Source organism: Trachurus trachurus (genome assembly GCF_905171665.1).
Source record: "Trachurus trachurus genome assembly, chromosome: 17".
NCBI classification, from domain to species: domain Eukaryota; kingdom Metazoa; phylum Chordata; class Actinopteri; order Carangiformes; family Carangidae; genus Trachurus; species Trachurus trachurus.
The window spans coordinates 7892110-7906308 of NC_139900.1; the positions used below are offsets into that span (position 1 = coordinate 7892110).

General features: G+C 43.1%; 1 protein-coding gene across 1 annotated transcript in view; it reads left to right on the plus strand.

Annotated features, from left to right (window-relative positions):
• LOC311000279 (neuropilin-1a-like) overlaps window positions 1–14199 on the plus strand; it is a 101559-nt gene that overhangs the window by 16238 nt on the left and 71122 nt on the right. Inside the window, exon 3 of the mRNA XM_083990948.1 lies at window positions 11764–11945. Within this exon, the coding sequence (XP_083847074.1) occupies window positions 11764–11945 (182 nt within the window). The remainder of the gene's footprint in view (window positions 1–11763; window positions 11946–14199) is intronic.

A 14199-nucleotide genomic window follows, 5' to 3' on the forward strand; every position in this document is an offset into this window, starting at 1 on the left:
TTATTTCTCTTTATAACTTCTGCACATTTAAACCCCAATGAGCTCAAACCAAATCTCATTTCATCCCTCGGGGGTCCCCCAAACTGTGTAAGAGAGAAAAGACGAAAGGGGAAGAGGAAAAATAAAAAATAAATTCAGCGTTCTCCTTCCTTCCTCTGTCGGATTAAAGCCTCCAAAATGAGAACAAATTCCACCTCCTCCACGTCTGCGTTTTAATTTCCCAGCAGGATAGCTCTGCCGCCGCTTTGTATCTACACGGCCGAGGTGAAGGAGGAGGATATTCATACTTTTTGCTGCTTGGCCCAATTTATTTTTTTTCGGGCAGAGGAGCAGGTCTTTGTGGCTGCAAGTTTGTGTGTGTGTGTGTGTGTGTGTGTTTTAATAGGATTCGCCTAAATACATTTTCCTCAGTGTTTTGGACGCGCTCTTAATCATCACGCTGCAGATCCTGGGTTTTCTTGGATGTTCGGTTTGTTGTGAAATTTGGTTTTATAGCGTCGGATAAACAGTCGTAAATGTGCATAAATGAAGTGTGAGTGGGTGAACGGGTGTCACCAGTCAAAGTGATTATTCCTACAAAAATATTTCAAAGCGTAGTGTGTATTTGTGTGTGTGAGGAGCATGTTTTGGTGATGAGTTCGAGGACGTTTTTGGAGAATGAGGCCGTCTTTTCTGCTCCTCACTTATTTAAAGTGCAGTTTGTGGGTGAAGTTTTGTCTTTGGGTTTAAATTAGAGAGAGAAGTGGGTGAAAGTGAAGAGTCATGTGCTCATTTGTGGCTTCTTCAGCCACAAACGCACGACAACCAGGTTGTGTTGTTGTGTTGTTAACGTCCAGAACAGCATGAAGAAACGTCGTCAAGTCTCAAGAAACAGATCGCATTTTTTTTTTAAGGCACCGACAGCTTGCAGGGTGAGGAAAAAGGAAAAAAGTTTGTGGTCTTGGTTAAATATTGAGAGTCAACACTGACTTTACATGGTTATTATTAAAACTTTAAACAAACACACAGTCCTGCCCCAAAAAACCTAAACCACAGCGCTTGTGAAGCCGAAACTGAACCACACGAAAGAGTCAGGATGTGAAAGCTGACGTCCGGTTTCACTGTCCAGTCACTCAAAATGAAAAAAACAAAACAACAAGAAAAAAGCCACAGCAGGGACGATGTAAACACACAAACTACCTCGTTCTCACTTTCACACCGTAACAAGACGGTTCGCTCAGCTCTTCATTTTCCCATAATGCCTCGAGAAACCCACTCATATCCATCAGAGAATGAACAGGAAGTCCGTCTCATTCAAGCTGCTTTAAACACATTATGATGTAGTAGTGTGTAATCAATACGAGTGAGGACTTGTGCAAGTGTGTGTGTGTGGTGTATGTGTGTTTGTGCGGTGTGTAGCTACTCATGCGCGAGTGTGTGAGTGAATCAGACGGTGAGAGAGGGAGATGATGGAGGTTTCCTGGGGAACACGGGGGAGGTGAGAAACAGGGAAGATGGCAGGTGGCGTTGTCGTGTGTTTTCAGACATGACACACACACACTCACACAAGCGCACACACACACACACACACACACACACACACACATACACACACACACACACACACACACACGTGCCATCTGTAGCCTCCCAGCAGAGCCCAAAACGACTGGTCAGATTGAGTTTATCAGCACTAAAACACAGAAACCACTCATGTGAGACAAAATCTGAACAGTGTAGAGCCCACGGCGTCCTGGTGTGTGTGTGTGTGTGTGTGTGTGTGTGTGTGTGTGTGTGTGTCACACTGTGAGGACATTAATCTGCTCACATAATCACATTTTGGGGGATTTACACTGATCAGCCACAACATTAAAACTGATTTCAATTTTGTAGCTGGTTACACAACACAATGTATCACACATGAAGCTGGTTCACACATTCAGTTTCACGTCTTTTTTTGCTGAGCTTTTTTTTTAAAGAAACCACTGCTGGAGAAAAAAAAAAAGTGCACATGTGAACAAAAAACTTTCTGCCGGTGCTGGATCAGATTTTAAACTGAACTGAACTGAACTGAAACTCTTTTGGTTTGGCTTCAGCGTCTGAAGTGTTTCCTCTCGTGCCAGGCGGGCGGTTCACGGAGGAGCGCGAGCCCTCGGAAGAATCTCCGAACGTCTGGAGAGGAGGGTGGAGGTCGGAGCAGACAGTGTTTGCACAGACAGACAAATCCAGATGAAGGGAAAGAGAAGGTGGATGGAATAAATGATGGACGGAGGAGGAGGAGGAGGGAAAAGGAGGTGTGAAATGCCTCCGCCGCTGCCGCCGCCCTGTAGAAACACTGAGTCATTCCTTTAGCTTCACCGTGCTGGGGGTGAATTTTTTTAAAACATTTTAACAACCGCTCCGACTTCACCTCATAAACGCTCCTGTGATTCCTTCCAGATGTAGGTTACAGAGTTAGCACACACCACAAAACAACACAACATGTTAAAGGGATAGGTCAACATGTTGGCAAATTGGCCCATTGCCATAATCCCTATAGTCATAGCAGTAGGTTCATTACCTTTAATTGTCGGTGCAAGCTATTTTTAGAACGGCGGAGCAGAGCCGTGAGCTGCTCAGAGCTACGCTACGGAGGCTCATGGGATTTCTTGGTTTCCCTCATCAAACTCATCAAACTCATCAAATACACAATCCAACAACTCCAAAACGCTCTGGTGGGCAAGTTGTGACCTGCACATTCACCACGCTATGAGATAATAACACAACGTTACCACACAGAGTTGTTGTAGAGGTAAATGCAGAGACTGCTTGATGAAAAACTGTCCCTGAAGGCAACAAGCATCAGTGGTTTTGCATGAATTTCCCTCTAAAACAACTCTGTCTGGTAACGTTGTGTTATTATCTCATAGTGTGGTGAATGTGCAGGTCACAACTTGTCCACCAGAGCGTTGTGGAGTTGTTGGATTGTGTATTTGATGAGTTTGATGAGTTTGATGAGGGAAACCAAGAAATCCCATGAGCCTCCATTGCGTAGCTCTGAGCAGCTCACAGCTCTGCTCTGCCGTTCTAAAAACAGCTTGCACCGACAATTAAAGGTAACGAACCTACTGCTATGGCAATGGGCCAATTTGCCAAAATGTTGAACTATCCCTTTAACTCATTGGCTGCCAGCCATTTTCAGAGCAGAGAGCCCCATACTGCCAGCCATTTTAGAGCATTTTGAACGATCTTATAAGACCCACAGAATATTGTGTTCTATGACTATATAAACACCGAAACTACCAAGAGAAAAGTAGACTCTCTTTGTTCAATAGGGAAAAAAAAGTTTGTTTCTACCTTTTTCCGTTCTTTTGTAAACAGCAGTAGAACATAGGCTGGTTTCGCCAAAAACAGCAGTTTTTGACCAAAACACTGAGAAAACGAGCTTTTTGTGGAAAGAAACATGTCAAGCAGAACAGTGACTTTGACGTTGATATTTTTTGCTTTAGTGACACCTCACACATCTGAACAGTGTTTTCCTTCTATAAAACAACAAAAACAACACTGAGAAAGGACTTTTGATGGCAAAATAATAATTTATTTACAAATATCAGTAAAAATGCATTAACTTTTTTGTACGTTTGTAGCTGTCACATGACCTCTGCCCCATGGTCGACCACTGCTCGATCCAACACCTGTAAATTATAGAAATATATAGAATTACCATAAAAATACATCTCTTAGATGTAGTCAAGTGTGATGTGGAGTTTTTTTTTTTTTTTAACCTTTCCGATCAAAGCGATCCGCCCTTCTCTAAGCAGTAAAAGTTAGCTCGCTAGCAAGTTAGTTTATTTTATTATTTTTACCATTGATGTATTATATTATTACCTTCATGTCTTTCTGGAGCGTGGGGACGAGTCTCTGCTGCTCCTGGTTGATCCGGATGGAATCGCTCGGGTCACGTCCACCGAGCCGTCAGTTGAGCTGGGCTCTGGTCTGTCTGTGACCGTCAGCTGCTGCTCTCACCGGCCGCTCGGCCCGGCTTGATCGCCGGTGTCCAGCGTCGGTGTCGGTCGTCGGTGTCTTTTTCAATGATCTCCGTCATTTTCTCACGATCGCGACCCTCTTCCTCTCCGAACTACCGCGACACACACGGTACATAATGTGCCGACGTGCGGAACACATAGGCTCCGTGCATAAGTTTCTTTAGCATATCTCTTGTCATCTCGCTTCTTCTTCTCATACCGTAATACATGCTGATCTCTCATCCAAAGAGGGCACTGCTGCCCCCTACAGGCCGCTACACATCTTTACACTAGTTTACAAGCCTGATATTGATGGACAAGCTCCGCCAGACCTTCCTCCAGCCCTTCCCGTTGAAAAACGCAATTGACGTCTATCGACGTCAATGGCAGTGAACGGTTGTAATTAGATTGACGTCTATAGACGTCAATGGCAGCCAATGAGTTAATGGGCGAGTGGAGCAGGGTGGTGGTGGGTGTGGGTGTGTCGGCTCTGGCCTCGGCGTTCCAGTAGCTCAGGAGGAATGTGGGACTGTGAGAAAATTCCCCCTCTCCTTCTGGATGCGATTTGTTTTAAGTGGTAATCTGCCACATCCTCATTTGTTTTAGACTTGGCAGCTCGGCGGTCGGAGCGCTGCGGTCGGAGCGCTGGGCTCTGGCTGGATTATAAATCATTTACTCATCAATCTGTGCGGACGACGCTGTGACGTCTGAATGAAGGAGAGAGTTTGTTTGTTCGGCCATGTTGGAAACTAAACGCTGCGGAGGCTATAACATGTTTGAGATGAAGCTTTCCTGCTGCTACTTGAAAGGTCAAGTCAGGGTCAAGAGTGTGGGTTTTTTCTGAGAGGGTCAGGGGTTGGCGTCATCTCAATCATCTAGCTCACTTATTCCAGAGCTTTCTACTGTATCGTCCTGTCTTCATCACCACCGCTTTGTCATTTTTCTTATTTCTCCATTATTTCAGCTCCAACTCCTCATGCGACCATCTCACTCAAGTTTAGCTCCAGCATCTTGATTTATTTAGTTATTCTTCAACATTTCCATTAAAGTTTGTGATCTACACATTACAATATATACAAATGCATATACATGAATGAAGTTATATAGAGAGGACCTAAAATACCCTGTAAATATTAAGGGAGGCCCTGCAATACAACATTATCGCAATACTTGTGCTTTGATCTTATATTATTGCAATATTCTGCACTATATTGTGATTTATTGGCTTTTTTCAACTGCAAATAAAAACTTTGTTAACATCTGTTTTTTTCTAATAAGATAAACTTCTTAGTCTGTTCAGATAAATACTCAGTGTGCGTATATAGATACAACATTTCCATGCAAATTATTGTTATACTACGCCGTATTGATCTTCTACTAAATATAGAGTCCGAACAACCAATCATTTAGTTATGTTGGTTATGGTATGGTCAAAGAGCCTGAGAGGCAAAACTCAGGGCAGATTAAGGTGCAAATGAAGGTGTCGTAGCTTTATCTGCATTTTTTTCATAAAGTCAGAGCTTCGTTCACGAGGATTATTGTAGCTGCACAGGGGAGGACAGTTTATAAAGAGTAAAATAAAACTCGCTTCAAGTAGAAGATGTTAAACCGTGAGCTGCACAGTATCAATCTGCACCCGCAGGAGAAGATTGTCAAAACAGCATCGCTACATCTCCTGAGCTGGAGGAGGTTTTTTTTTATATCAGCCAGTGATATGAAGTTGCACAACCCACAAAAACATTTTTTTTAAATCCTATTTATCTTAAATTGTTCCAGATTTCCAGTTTCACCATCTCCTCCTCATGAAGACATTTCTTTTAAAAACACGCTCCGACCTTCCCTTGAACTTCCTGCCGCTGGTTCACTTATTAATCTTGACATTTTCCTACATGTGTGCTCTCACTGTTCTGTAGGAAGTGCCAGTTTAATAGCAAAAAACAAAAAACAAAAGGTACTTCAAACATCTGCTCCCCCCCCCCCTTCTCTCCCCTCCACCTCCACCCCCAGATGGAATGGCAACTGTTTTTGCCCTTGAGCAAGGCATTCGCTACGGACAGCTGCATTTGAAGGGCATAAATAGCCGGTGTGGTTAATGAGTGATGTGAGGGCACGGAGCAGAGAGAGCAGGAGGCTGCAGGGCTGAGACTCAGAGGCTCAGAGACTCTCCTTCCTTAACTAGAGTGTGAAGAGACAGACCCACTTCATTAAATGGGCCCTGTCTCAGTAAACACAGACTGCCTGCAGGACTGGCTGCTGCCTGCGCTGACTGACTGAACGAGTGGAGCCATCTGCATGCACACACACACACACACACACACACACAAACACACACACACCTCCCTCCCTATGGCTCCTATTTTATGAGCCTGGGTAAGACACGGCAGGACGGGGAGGGAGGGAGGGGGGAAACGAGGTGGGAGTTTGATACTACAAATAAATATGCCATCACCTAAGCATCACTGTTGTTGGCACGGAGACTTTTACTGGTGAGCACTTACTGTCCGTCCACACATGATGAAGAAGAAGAAGATGGAGAGAAAAATAAGAGTCAGAGAGAAAGAACAGATTGTTTTTTTTTTTTTGCTCTTTCTGTTGATGTTGTTGTTTTACACCTCCGGCTCCGACACCTCGATTTAAACATGGAGAACATTGTTGATGCCCTGAGCCGTCAGCGCCGCACTTACACAGTCAGTGTAAACACTTTGCCTGAGAATCACTGTGTGTGTGTGTGTGTGTGTGTGTGTGTGTGTGTGTGTGTGTGTGTGTGTGTGTGTGTGTGTGTGTGTGTGTGTGTGTGTGTGTGTGTGTGTGTGTGTGTGTGTGTGTGTGTGTGTGTGTGTGTGTGTGTGTGTGTGTGTGTGTGTGTTTGACGGTGGAGAAATTTGATATTGGTTTAAATGTGTTTATTTTTCTTAATTTGATATTTGTTGCAGTAACATGGAAGTTGATGTTAGCAAAGTAAATGACTCTCGTTGTGTTAGTTTTACAGCCTGAGGAGTGAGTTTAGTAGGACTGCAATTCTGAAGAGGAACCAACTGCTGCTGCTGGTAGATTTTGAATCAATTGATTATTGATCAGCCCCCTTTTTATTATTATCTTATTGCTGGTTTCTGCTAGAAGTAAAACTTTTTCAAACGTTAAACCAGTGTTTCCCAACCGTTGTTGGCCTGTAACCCCATTTTGACACCACAAACTTCTGGCCACCCGTCAATCAAGATGCGCCAGCTCAGATATTTTTACATGCTGCATTTTATTTGAACTCGATTAGAAAGTAGGGGTAAAGAATACAGTTGAAGATTGTGTGTGGTGTTTTTAATCATAATTTTAAAAGGAATAATAATTAGTTAAAAAAATGTTTTTATCAGTAATTTTTTTTATTCAATTTCAGGCGACCCTATTTGAATTACAAGTGACCCCACGGTTGAAAAACACTGCGTTAAACCTTGACAGAAGAAGGTTTCTCTTGTTTCTCTTCTCCTGTTGACAAGCGAGTTAGCAGAGACAGGAGAATGTGAGAGAATTGCATTGAAAAAAAAAAAAATTAAAATACTCGGAGATGTCAAAAAGGAAGTATCAGGAATCTGAAAATAGCGCCAGAAGTTTGTTTACGTCCCACGATAATTTGATTGGTTTGGATTTTGAACCAATAAAATATACTCAGGACACTTTCGCGCAAGATTTCGTCGCCGATTTGCTCACTCGCTGTATGTCAGGATGTGGTGTAAATGATGTAACTAAGGCAAAATGCCAAAGAAAACATCCATTTAAAAAACTTAGATTTAGATGTCATATATAGAAATGAGCTTTAACTGGACAAAACCTTCTCGTTAACAGTGTTCAGGGGCTTTATGGTCGATACAGGCATGAAACATCACCAGGATAACACTCAGACATACAGTACAGAAGTCTTATCTTGTCTCGGCCGTATAGTGACCGAAACGTCTAAGTGTCTGATGTCTGCAGGAGATGCAGCCAGAGGGGGAAAAAAACAAAACTTTCCCATGGAGGGTCTCTTTGAAAACCCACCAGCTAACAAACTTTCCATCTGAGCGGTAATTCTGTTAGCCACGAGGAAATTCATCAGTCAACAGTTGGATCCTTTGAGTCTCGTCTCTGTCCAAACCTGCAGCTGAAGCTTCTGTGGGAAATAATATTACAGTACAGTAGGTTTTTCTTTTTTTCTTTTGTCATCTGTGGTTCAGCTGTAGCGAATACATTAAACCGAGTCCGGTCTGTATTTGCGGAGCATCTGTAAGAGAAGAGAAGGGTCTCATTAGACATACATTCCTCACATTCCTACCTGAGAGCTGCTGCTGCTGCTGCTGCTGACCAGCGCTGATACTCTACACCGGCCTCCTCAGGGAAACCTCTCTGTTCTCCTGCCTAGAAAGGTCAGAGGTGGCCTCAGCTCCCCCCCCCCATCAACCCCCCCACCCACCCAGAAGCTGCTATAGATTTTCTGTCTCTTGCTCAAGGACACCATCAGCTGATGTGTCCGTGCTCCTCCACGTTTTTCCCTCCACCCATCTGCAGCTTTCAGTCGAGTTGCACCAGGCCCAGTTGTTTCTGCAGCTGGAAGCAGCGACAGGAAGAGGTTCCTCAGCTCCTTATATCGTATTACAGGTTCTGTATAATGTGATTTATTTGTGTAGCTCGTATCAAAACAGTTGCAAAGTGCTTTCACACAGCACAGGAGTAATAAAAGACAAATGTCTTGAAGGTAAAAAATGTCAGATATGTTAAGAAAAAAACCCAAAATATGCTCAAAACCAGTGAGAAAAAGTTTTATTCTAATAAAACTAATAAACATCAAGTCTTTACACTTTACAGAGCTCACACTTGTTCACATTGAACTGATTTATAAACAACAAACTATACTTATAGTTGCCCCAACATGACTTTATTTTTATAATGATATAAAGACGACTTATAGAAAATTAACTGGAATTACATCAACAACACATAAATGCTCCAGAACTACTAAGTTATTACTTTTCATTCCTGAGTTAGCTGACCTCATGGGAACGAGACGTTTGAGTCATGTTAAGTTATTTTATTAAGATGTAGCGCACCGGTTTTTACAGTGTATAGTGTAGTGATGTTGTTGCCGTGGCGTCGGAGGCGGCGGCGACTGTACCGAGCTCAGATCTTCTTGTGTTTTCTCTCATCCTCTCGGTCTGAAGCCGTCGGCCGCCTCAGATTTTATCCGTCGGGAATCTCCACGGTCTGATCCGAGCCGCTCCGATAACATCAAACACATCTGATCCGAGCGACCCTGTTTACACACAGACCGACAGCACACAGCGTCTCCACGGTGGAGACGACAGAGGTCGGTTTGTCGTCTTCACTCTGGAGTTATCTCGTGATAAAAAGGTTTAATTTTGCCACAGTTCAGTTTTCTCCCTCCACCCTCACCCATCCTCCTCCTCCTCCTCCTCCTCCTCCTCTTCTTTTTCTGCTGCTGCTTCACATTTAATTCTTACATTTCCCAGTTAAGTTTTTAACAAGCCCCTGGATATCGACCCTGAACTGGAAGCACTCGGCTGTGGCAGCAAGTGTTTTATAACAGAGTGAAAACGCAGCGTGTTTCTGTTCCTGCTTTGAATTCTGGGCTTTTGAGATGAGATGACATCAGAGGGAGAGGCTGCGGCGCTGAGCTTTTCTTGTGTGATGGTTGGTTGATCATCAATATGTAGACACAGCAGCAAACAGGAGAACTTCTTCTTATCAATTACCTTAGATTTTTTTTTACATTTAAGATATTTCTTAAATATTTCATCTTCCTGAAATAACTGGACATTTAACATTTCCACATACCTGTGGCTAAATCTGCAACAGTTCAGTGTGGCTCTAAAACTGAAAGCTGAGACTCCAGGAGTCACAGTATTAATCTGTGGGGTCGTGACCTTTGTTTACAAAACAATCTGAAGTCGAGCCGCAACAATTAATCGATTAATAGAACAATAATCGATTATGAAATCACCTATTTTGATAATCGAATAACCGGTTTGGGTAGTTTTTTAAAGAAAAAAAGTCAAAATTCTCTGATTTCAACTTCTTAAATGTGAATATTTCTGGTTTCTTTGTTCCTTTATGACAATAAACTGAGTCTCTCTTTGGTTTGTGGACAAAACAAGACATTAGAGGACGTCGTCTTGTGGTTTGGGAAACACTGATTGACATTTTTCAACAGTTCTTAACATTTTATTGACCAAACAACCAATCGATTAATCGTTTAATTAAACGATAATGCAAATAATGGTTAGTTGCAGCCCTACTCTGAAGCCAAATGAGCTGCTCTGACGTCGACTGTGAGGAAACATTCGTCTCATGCGGTGCAGGTCAGAGCTCATACGTGTGTGTTGGAGTCAGTCAGGAGTGGATTTTGCACGGATGCAAATCAGGAGGAGAACGGGTCGTAAAAAGGTTTCGGAGACTTTGATGTAGTTGAAACGTTGAGCTGAGAGACAGTTTGACGACGTGTCAGCGTTACAGCGTCGGTCTGAGGCCTGTGAGCTGAGGTCACCTGGCTTCTCTGCATGCTGTTGGCTCACGTGCACTTCAACGTGTGACATAAACAAACTAACAGCCACTTGAAAATGCACTTGGACTCATGTAAACACACTGCAGATGCACACTTATGAGTACAAACACACACACACACACACACTTGAGATGTTGTGGAGCGGACAGTGGGAGGACAGAGGAGGTGTCGCTCGCCTGGTTGAAGGATGAGGCCGCTGTCCGCACACACACACACACACACACTGACTGATGAAGACTTTCAGTGGCTCAGTTGGATCTCTTGTGCGTGCAAACAGCAGAAAATATGAGGTCGTTTTTCAGCTGAGGAGGCTCAGGTATCTCAAACATTAGCTGTACAAACTGAGATTACATCCACTGTACCTTACTGTACATCACGCTGCCTCACGTGCTGATAATCACTATAATATTGATCTTTTCACCAGGCGAATGCAGCTGTTGACAATCATTTCAGTTGTTGTTTTTTTTTGCTTTTTTCCTCCGTGAAATGCTTTTCTGATTTTCTGCTGCAATGGTAAAAAAAAAAAAAAAAAAAAAAATCTTCCATAATTCATTGGAGACAGCTGCCGTGACTCGTGCTCCCACACCTGCATCGAGAAGACAAAACATAACATGGCACAGTCAGCTGACCGTGCTGGTATTTCAGGGGGAAACGCCTCGATTTAGCACAGAATCCAGATGTTATCTTCTTTTACATTCACACTTTACAACAACAACATCCCAGAAAAGATTTGAGCAGCTTTTAACAAACCTCTTTGCAGTAATAGATGATCAAAAAAAACAAACATCTGTCCAGGTCTGAGATATCGAGACCAGATTGTTTATCCTACACTTCCCATACTGCAACATGACCGTCTCTTTCATCACACTTTCCCCCCTGTGCTGTTAATGTGTAACACTGGCTCTCTGTTAAACATCTGTGCTCTTGTAATTGGAGTTTCACGTGTAAAAAAAAAGAAAAGAAAAAAGAGTAGGATACCTGTTTTAAATAGTATCAGCACTAATCAACAGTCGACAGCCCGGAGGAGCCGTGTGAACAGATAAATTAGACTCAGACTCAACAATTACTGGAGCATATGTTGAGCAGCTGTGAGCAGAGAGCGTCTAATAAAACAAAAACAAAAAAAACAACAGTGCAGAGGGAGCAAACAGCAGCGCTCAGTGGAAAACAACTACTGTATGAGCTCCAACTCACCTGTGTCTCCCTCTCCTCTTCCTCCTCCTCTTCCTGCTGCAGGTACGACTACGTGGAGGTTTACAACGGCGGCGACGAGCGCTCGCCCATGTTGGGGAAGTTCTGCGGGAAGATCGCTCCGTCCCCGATCATCTCCAGCGGCGGACAGCTCCTCATCAAGTTCGTCTCCGACTACGAGACCCACGGGGCCGGGTTCTCCGTCCGCTACGAGGTCTTCAAGACAGGTGAGCTGCCGTGGTTTCATCACACAGCTGCTGGAACAACGTCCTTGTTGGTGTCTTTCTGCCGCTGCTGCTGCTGCTGTTTTCCACAACGTGATGAATCGCCTCATGGAAAACAGCCAATTTAAATTCAATTGTAGTGAAGCCGAGTTTTTCTACACGAGTCTGGTTTTGTTCTGTAGCTCCTGGATCAGTGTCATGCATCACCTTCGCTGCACGGCCGATGAAAAATAATCTGTAATAAATACTTTTTTTTTACGCCATTTAGACCGTAGATCGGAGTCTCAGGAGAGAGAGGCGGGCGGATGAAGGGCAGCAGGGAATAATAATAATAACTAGAAAAAACATTTCCAAGAATGGAAATGGTGTGAATGCTGAAAGCAATGCTGAATGAGCTGAAGAAATTGTTGAAAGAAAGAAAGAAAGATTGAAACAAGAGAGAAAAAAGAAAAGGACCGAAAGAAAGAAAGAAAGAAAGAAAGAAAGAAAGAAAGAATCAAACAAACAAAGAAGTAAAAAGACAGAAATGGAGTGAAAGAAAGAAAGAAAGAAAGAAAGAAAGAAAGAAAGAAAGAAAGAAATGGAGTAAAAACAAAGGAAAAGAAAAGGAGTAGAAAGAAAGAAAGAAACAATCAAACAAACAAAGAAGTAAAAAGACAGAAATGGAGTGAAAGAAAGAAAGAAAGAAAGAAAGAAAGAAAGAAAGAAATGGAGTAAAAACAAAGGAAGAGAAAAGGAATAGAAAGAAAGAAAGAAACAATCAAACAAACAAAGAAGCCTTCAGCATTCACACTAATAATAATAATAATAGATGTAAAGAATATGAAATGTTTGCTATAGCAGCGCTCTGTGACTTCTAGGATTTCATACAACCGGCCTCATCCTTCATTCTTATGATTCATAATAAATCACAGAGATCAGGGAAACGTGCCAACGTGGCTAAAACAGAAAAGGAGCGAGGCGGAGCGTGAAACACCAGCAACAGGACGACTGAGTGTGTCTGAACTAAAGGAATCTGGGAGGGTTTTTTTTTTATAGATTTATGTGGTGAGGAAACTCAGCAGGTGGAGAATTGTAAGTGATGATGTCATTTCATCACGGTGGTGCCGACACCGTCACCTTTCTGTGAGCGGTGAGAGAGAGGCGCTTCAGAAAAATCACAGCAGGGGCCGAAGTCGCTACAGAAACGACCACATGATCACACAGAGACAGGAAGTTATTGTCCTTCAGCCACGATGACACAGTTAAAGAGGAACTATGCAAGATTGTTTACCCTAATTAAACAGCTTCAGTGTAATTGTGATGGTTAAATGACTTGTTACGGGGAGAACGGAGGCGCTCTGCCTTCAGAAAACCACCTTGTAAGAGCCGAGCCTCCGACCCGGTGTCCCAGATCTCGTCTCTTTACAGCGCTACGACACAAACCTGTAATCTGTAATCTCTTGTTAAAGGGATAGTTCAACATTTTGGCAAATTGGCCCATTGCCATAATCCCTATAGTCTATACCAGTAGGTTCGTTACCTTTAATTGTCAGTGCAAGCTATTTTTAGAACGGCGGAGCAGAGCTGTGAGCTGCTCAGACCTACGCCATTCTTGGTTTCCCTCATCAAACTCATCAAATACACAATCCAACAACTCCACAACGCTCTGGTGGACAAGTTGTGACCTGCACATTCGCCACACTATGAGATAATAACGGAGAGTTACCAGACAGAGTTGTTTTAGAGGCAAATTCATGCAAAACCGCTGATGCGCGTTCCTGCCGAGGGCAGTTTTTCATCAAGCAGTCTCTGCATTTACCTCTAAAACAACTCCGTCTTGTAACATTTCGGTATTATCTCATAGCGTGGTGAATGTGCGTGGCCAATTTGCCAAAATGTTGAACTATCCCTTTCAATTTTAATCTAAGACTTTCTATGCAAACAGCAGAGAAATTATTTACAAATGTTTATTATTCAGATTTTCCAGCTCCTCATGTTTCACAGTTGGTTTGTCTTAATTAGAAAAATCATCATCCTCTGCAGGTTCAGTGTTGCACTAACCGAGGTATGATGCCATGACTTTCAAAATAAAAGCCTGGTTGAGCCTTCAAGCTACGTGACACTACCCTCTAAACCGAAGTGATTTCTTCACCCAGTGCCCTGAAGTAACATTTCAGAGAATCCACCGGGGTCAGACATGTTTCTAAATCCAGGTCCCAGTGTTGTCCAAGGTTGTCCAAACAGCCCGGCGCTGCAGCCTCTGGTACACTGACCT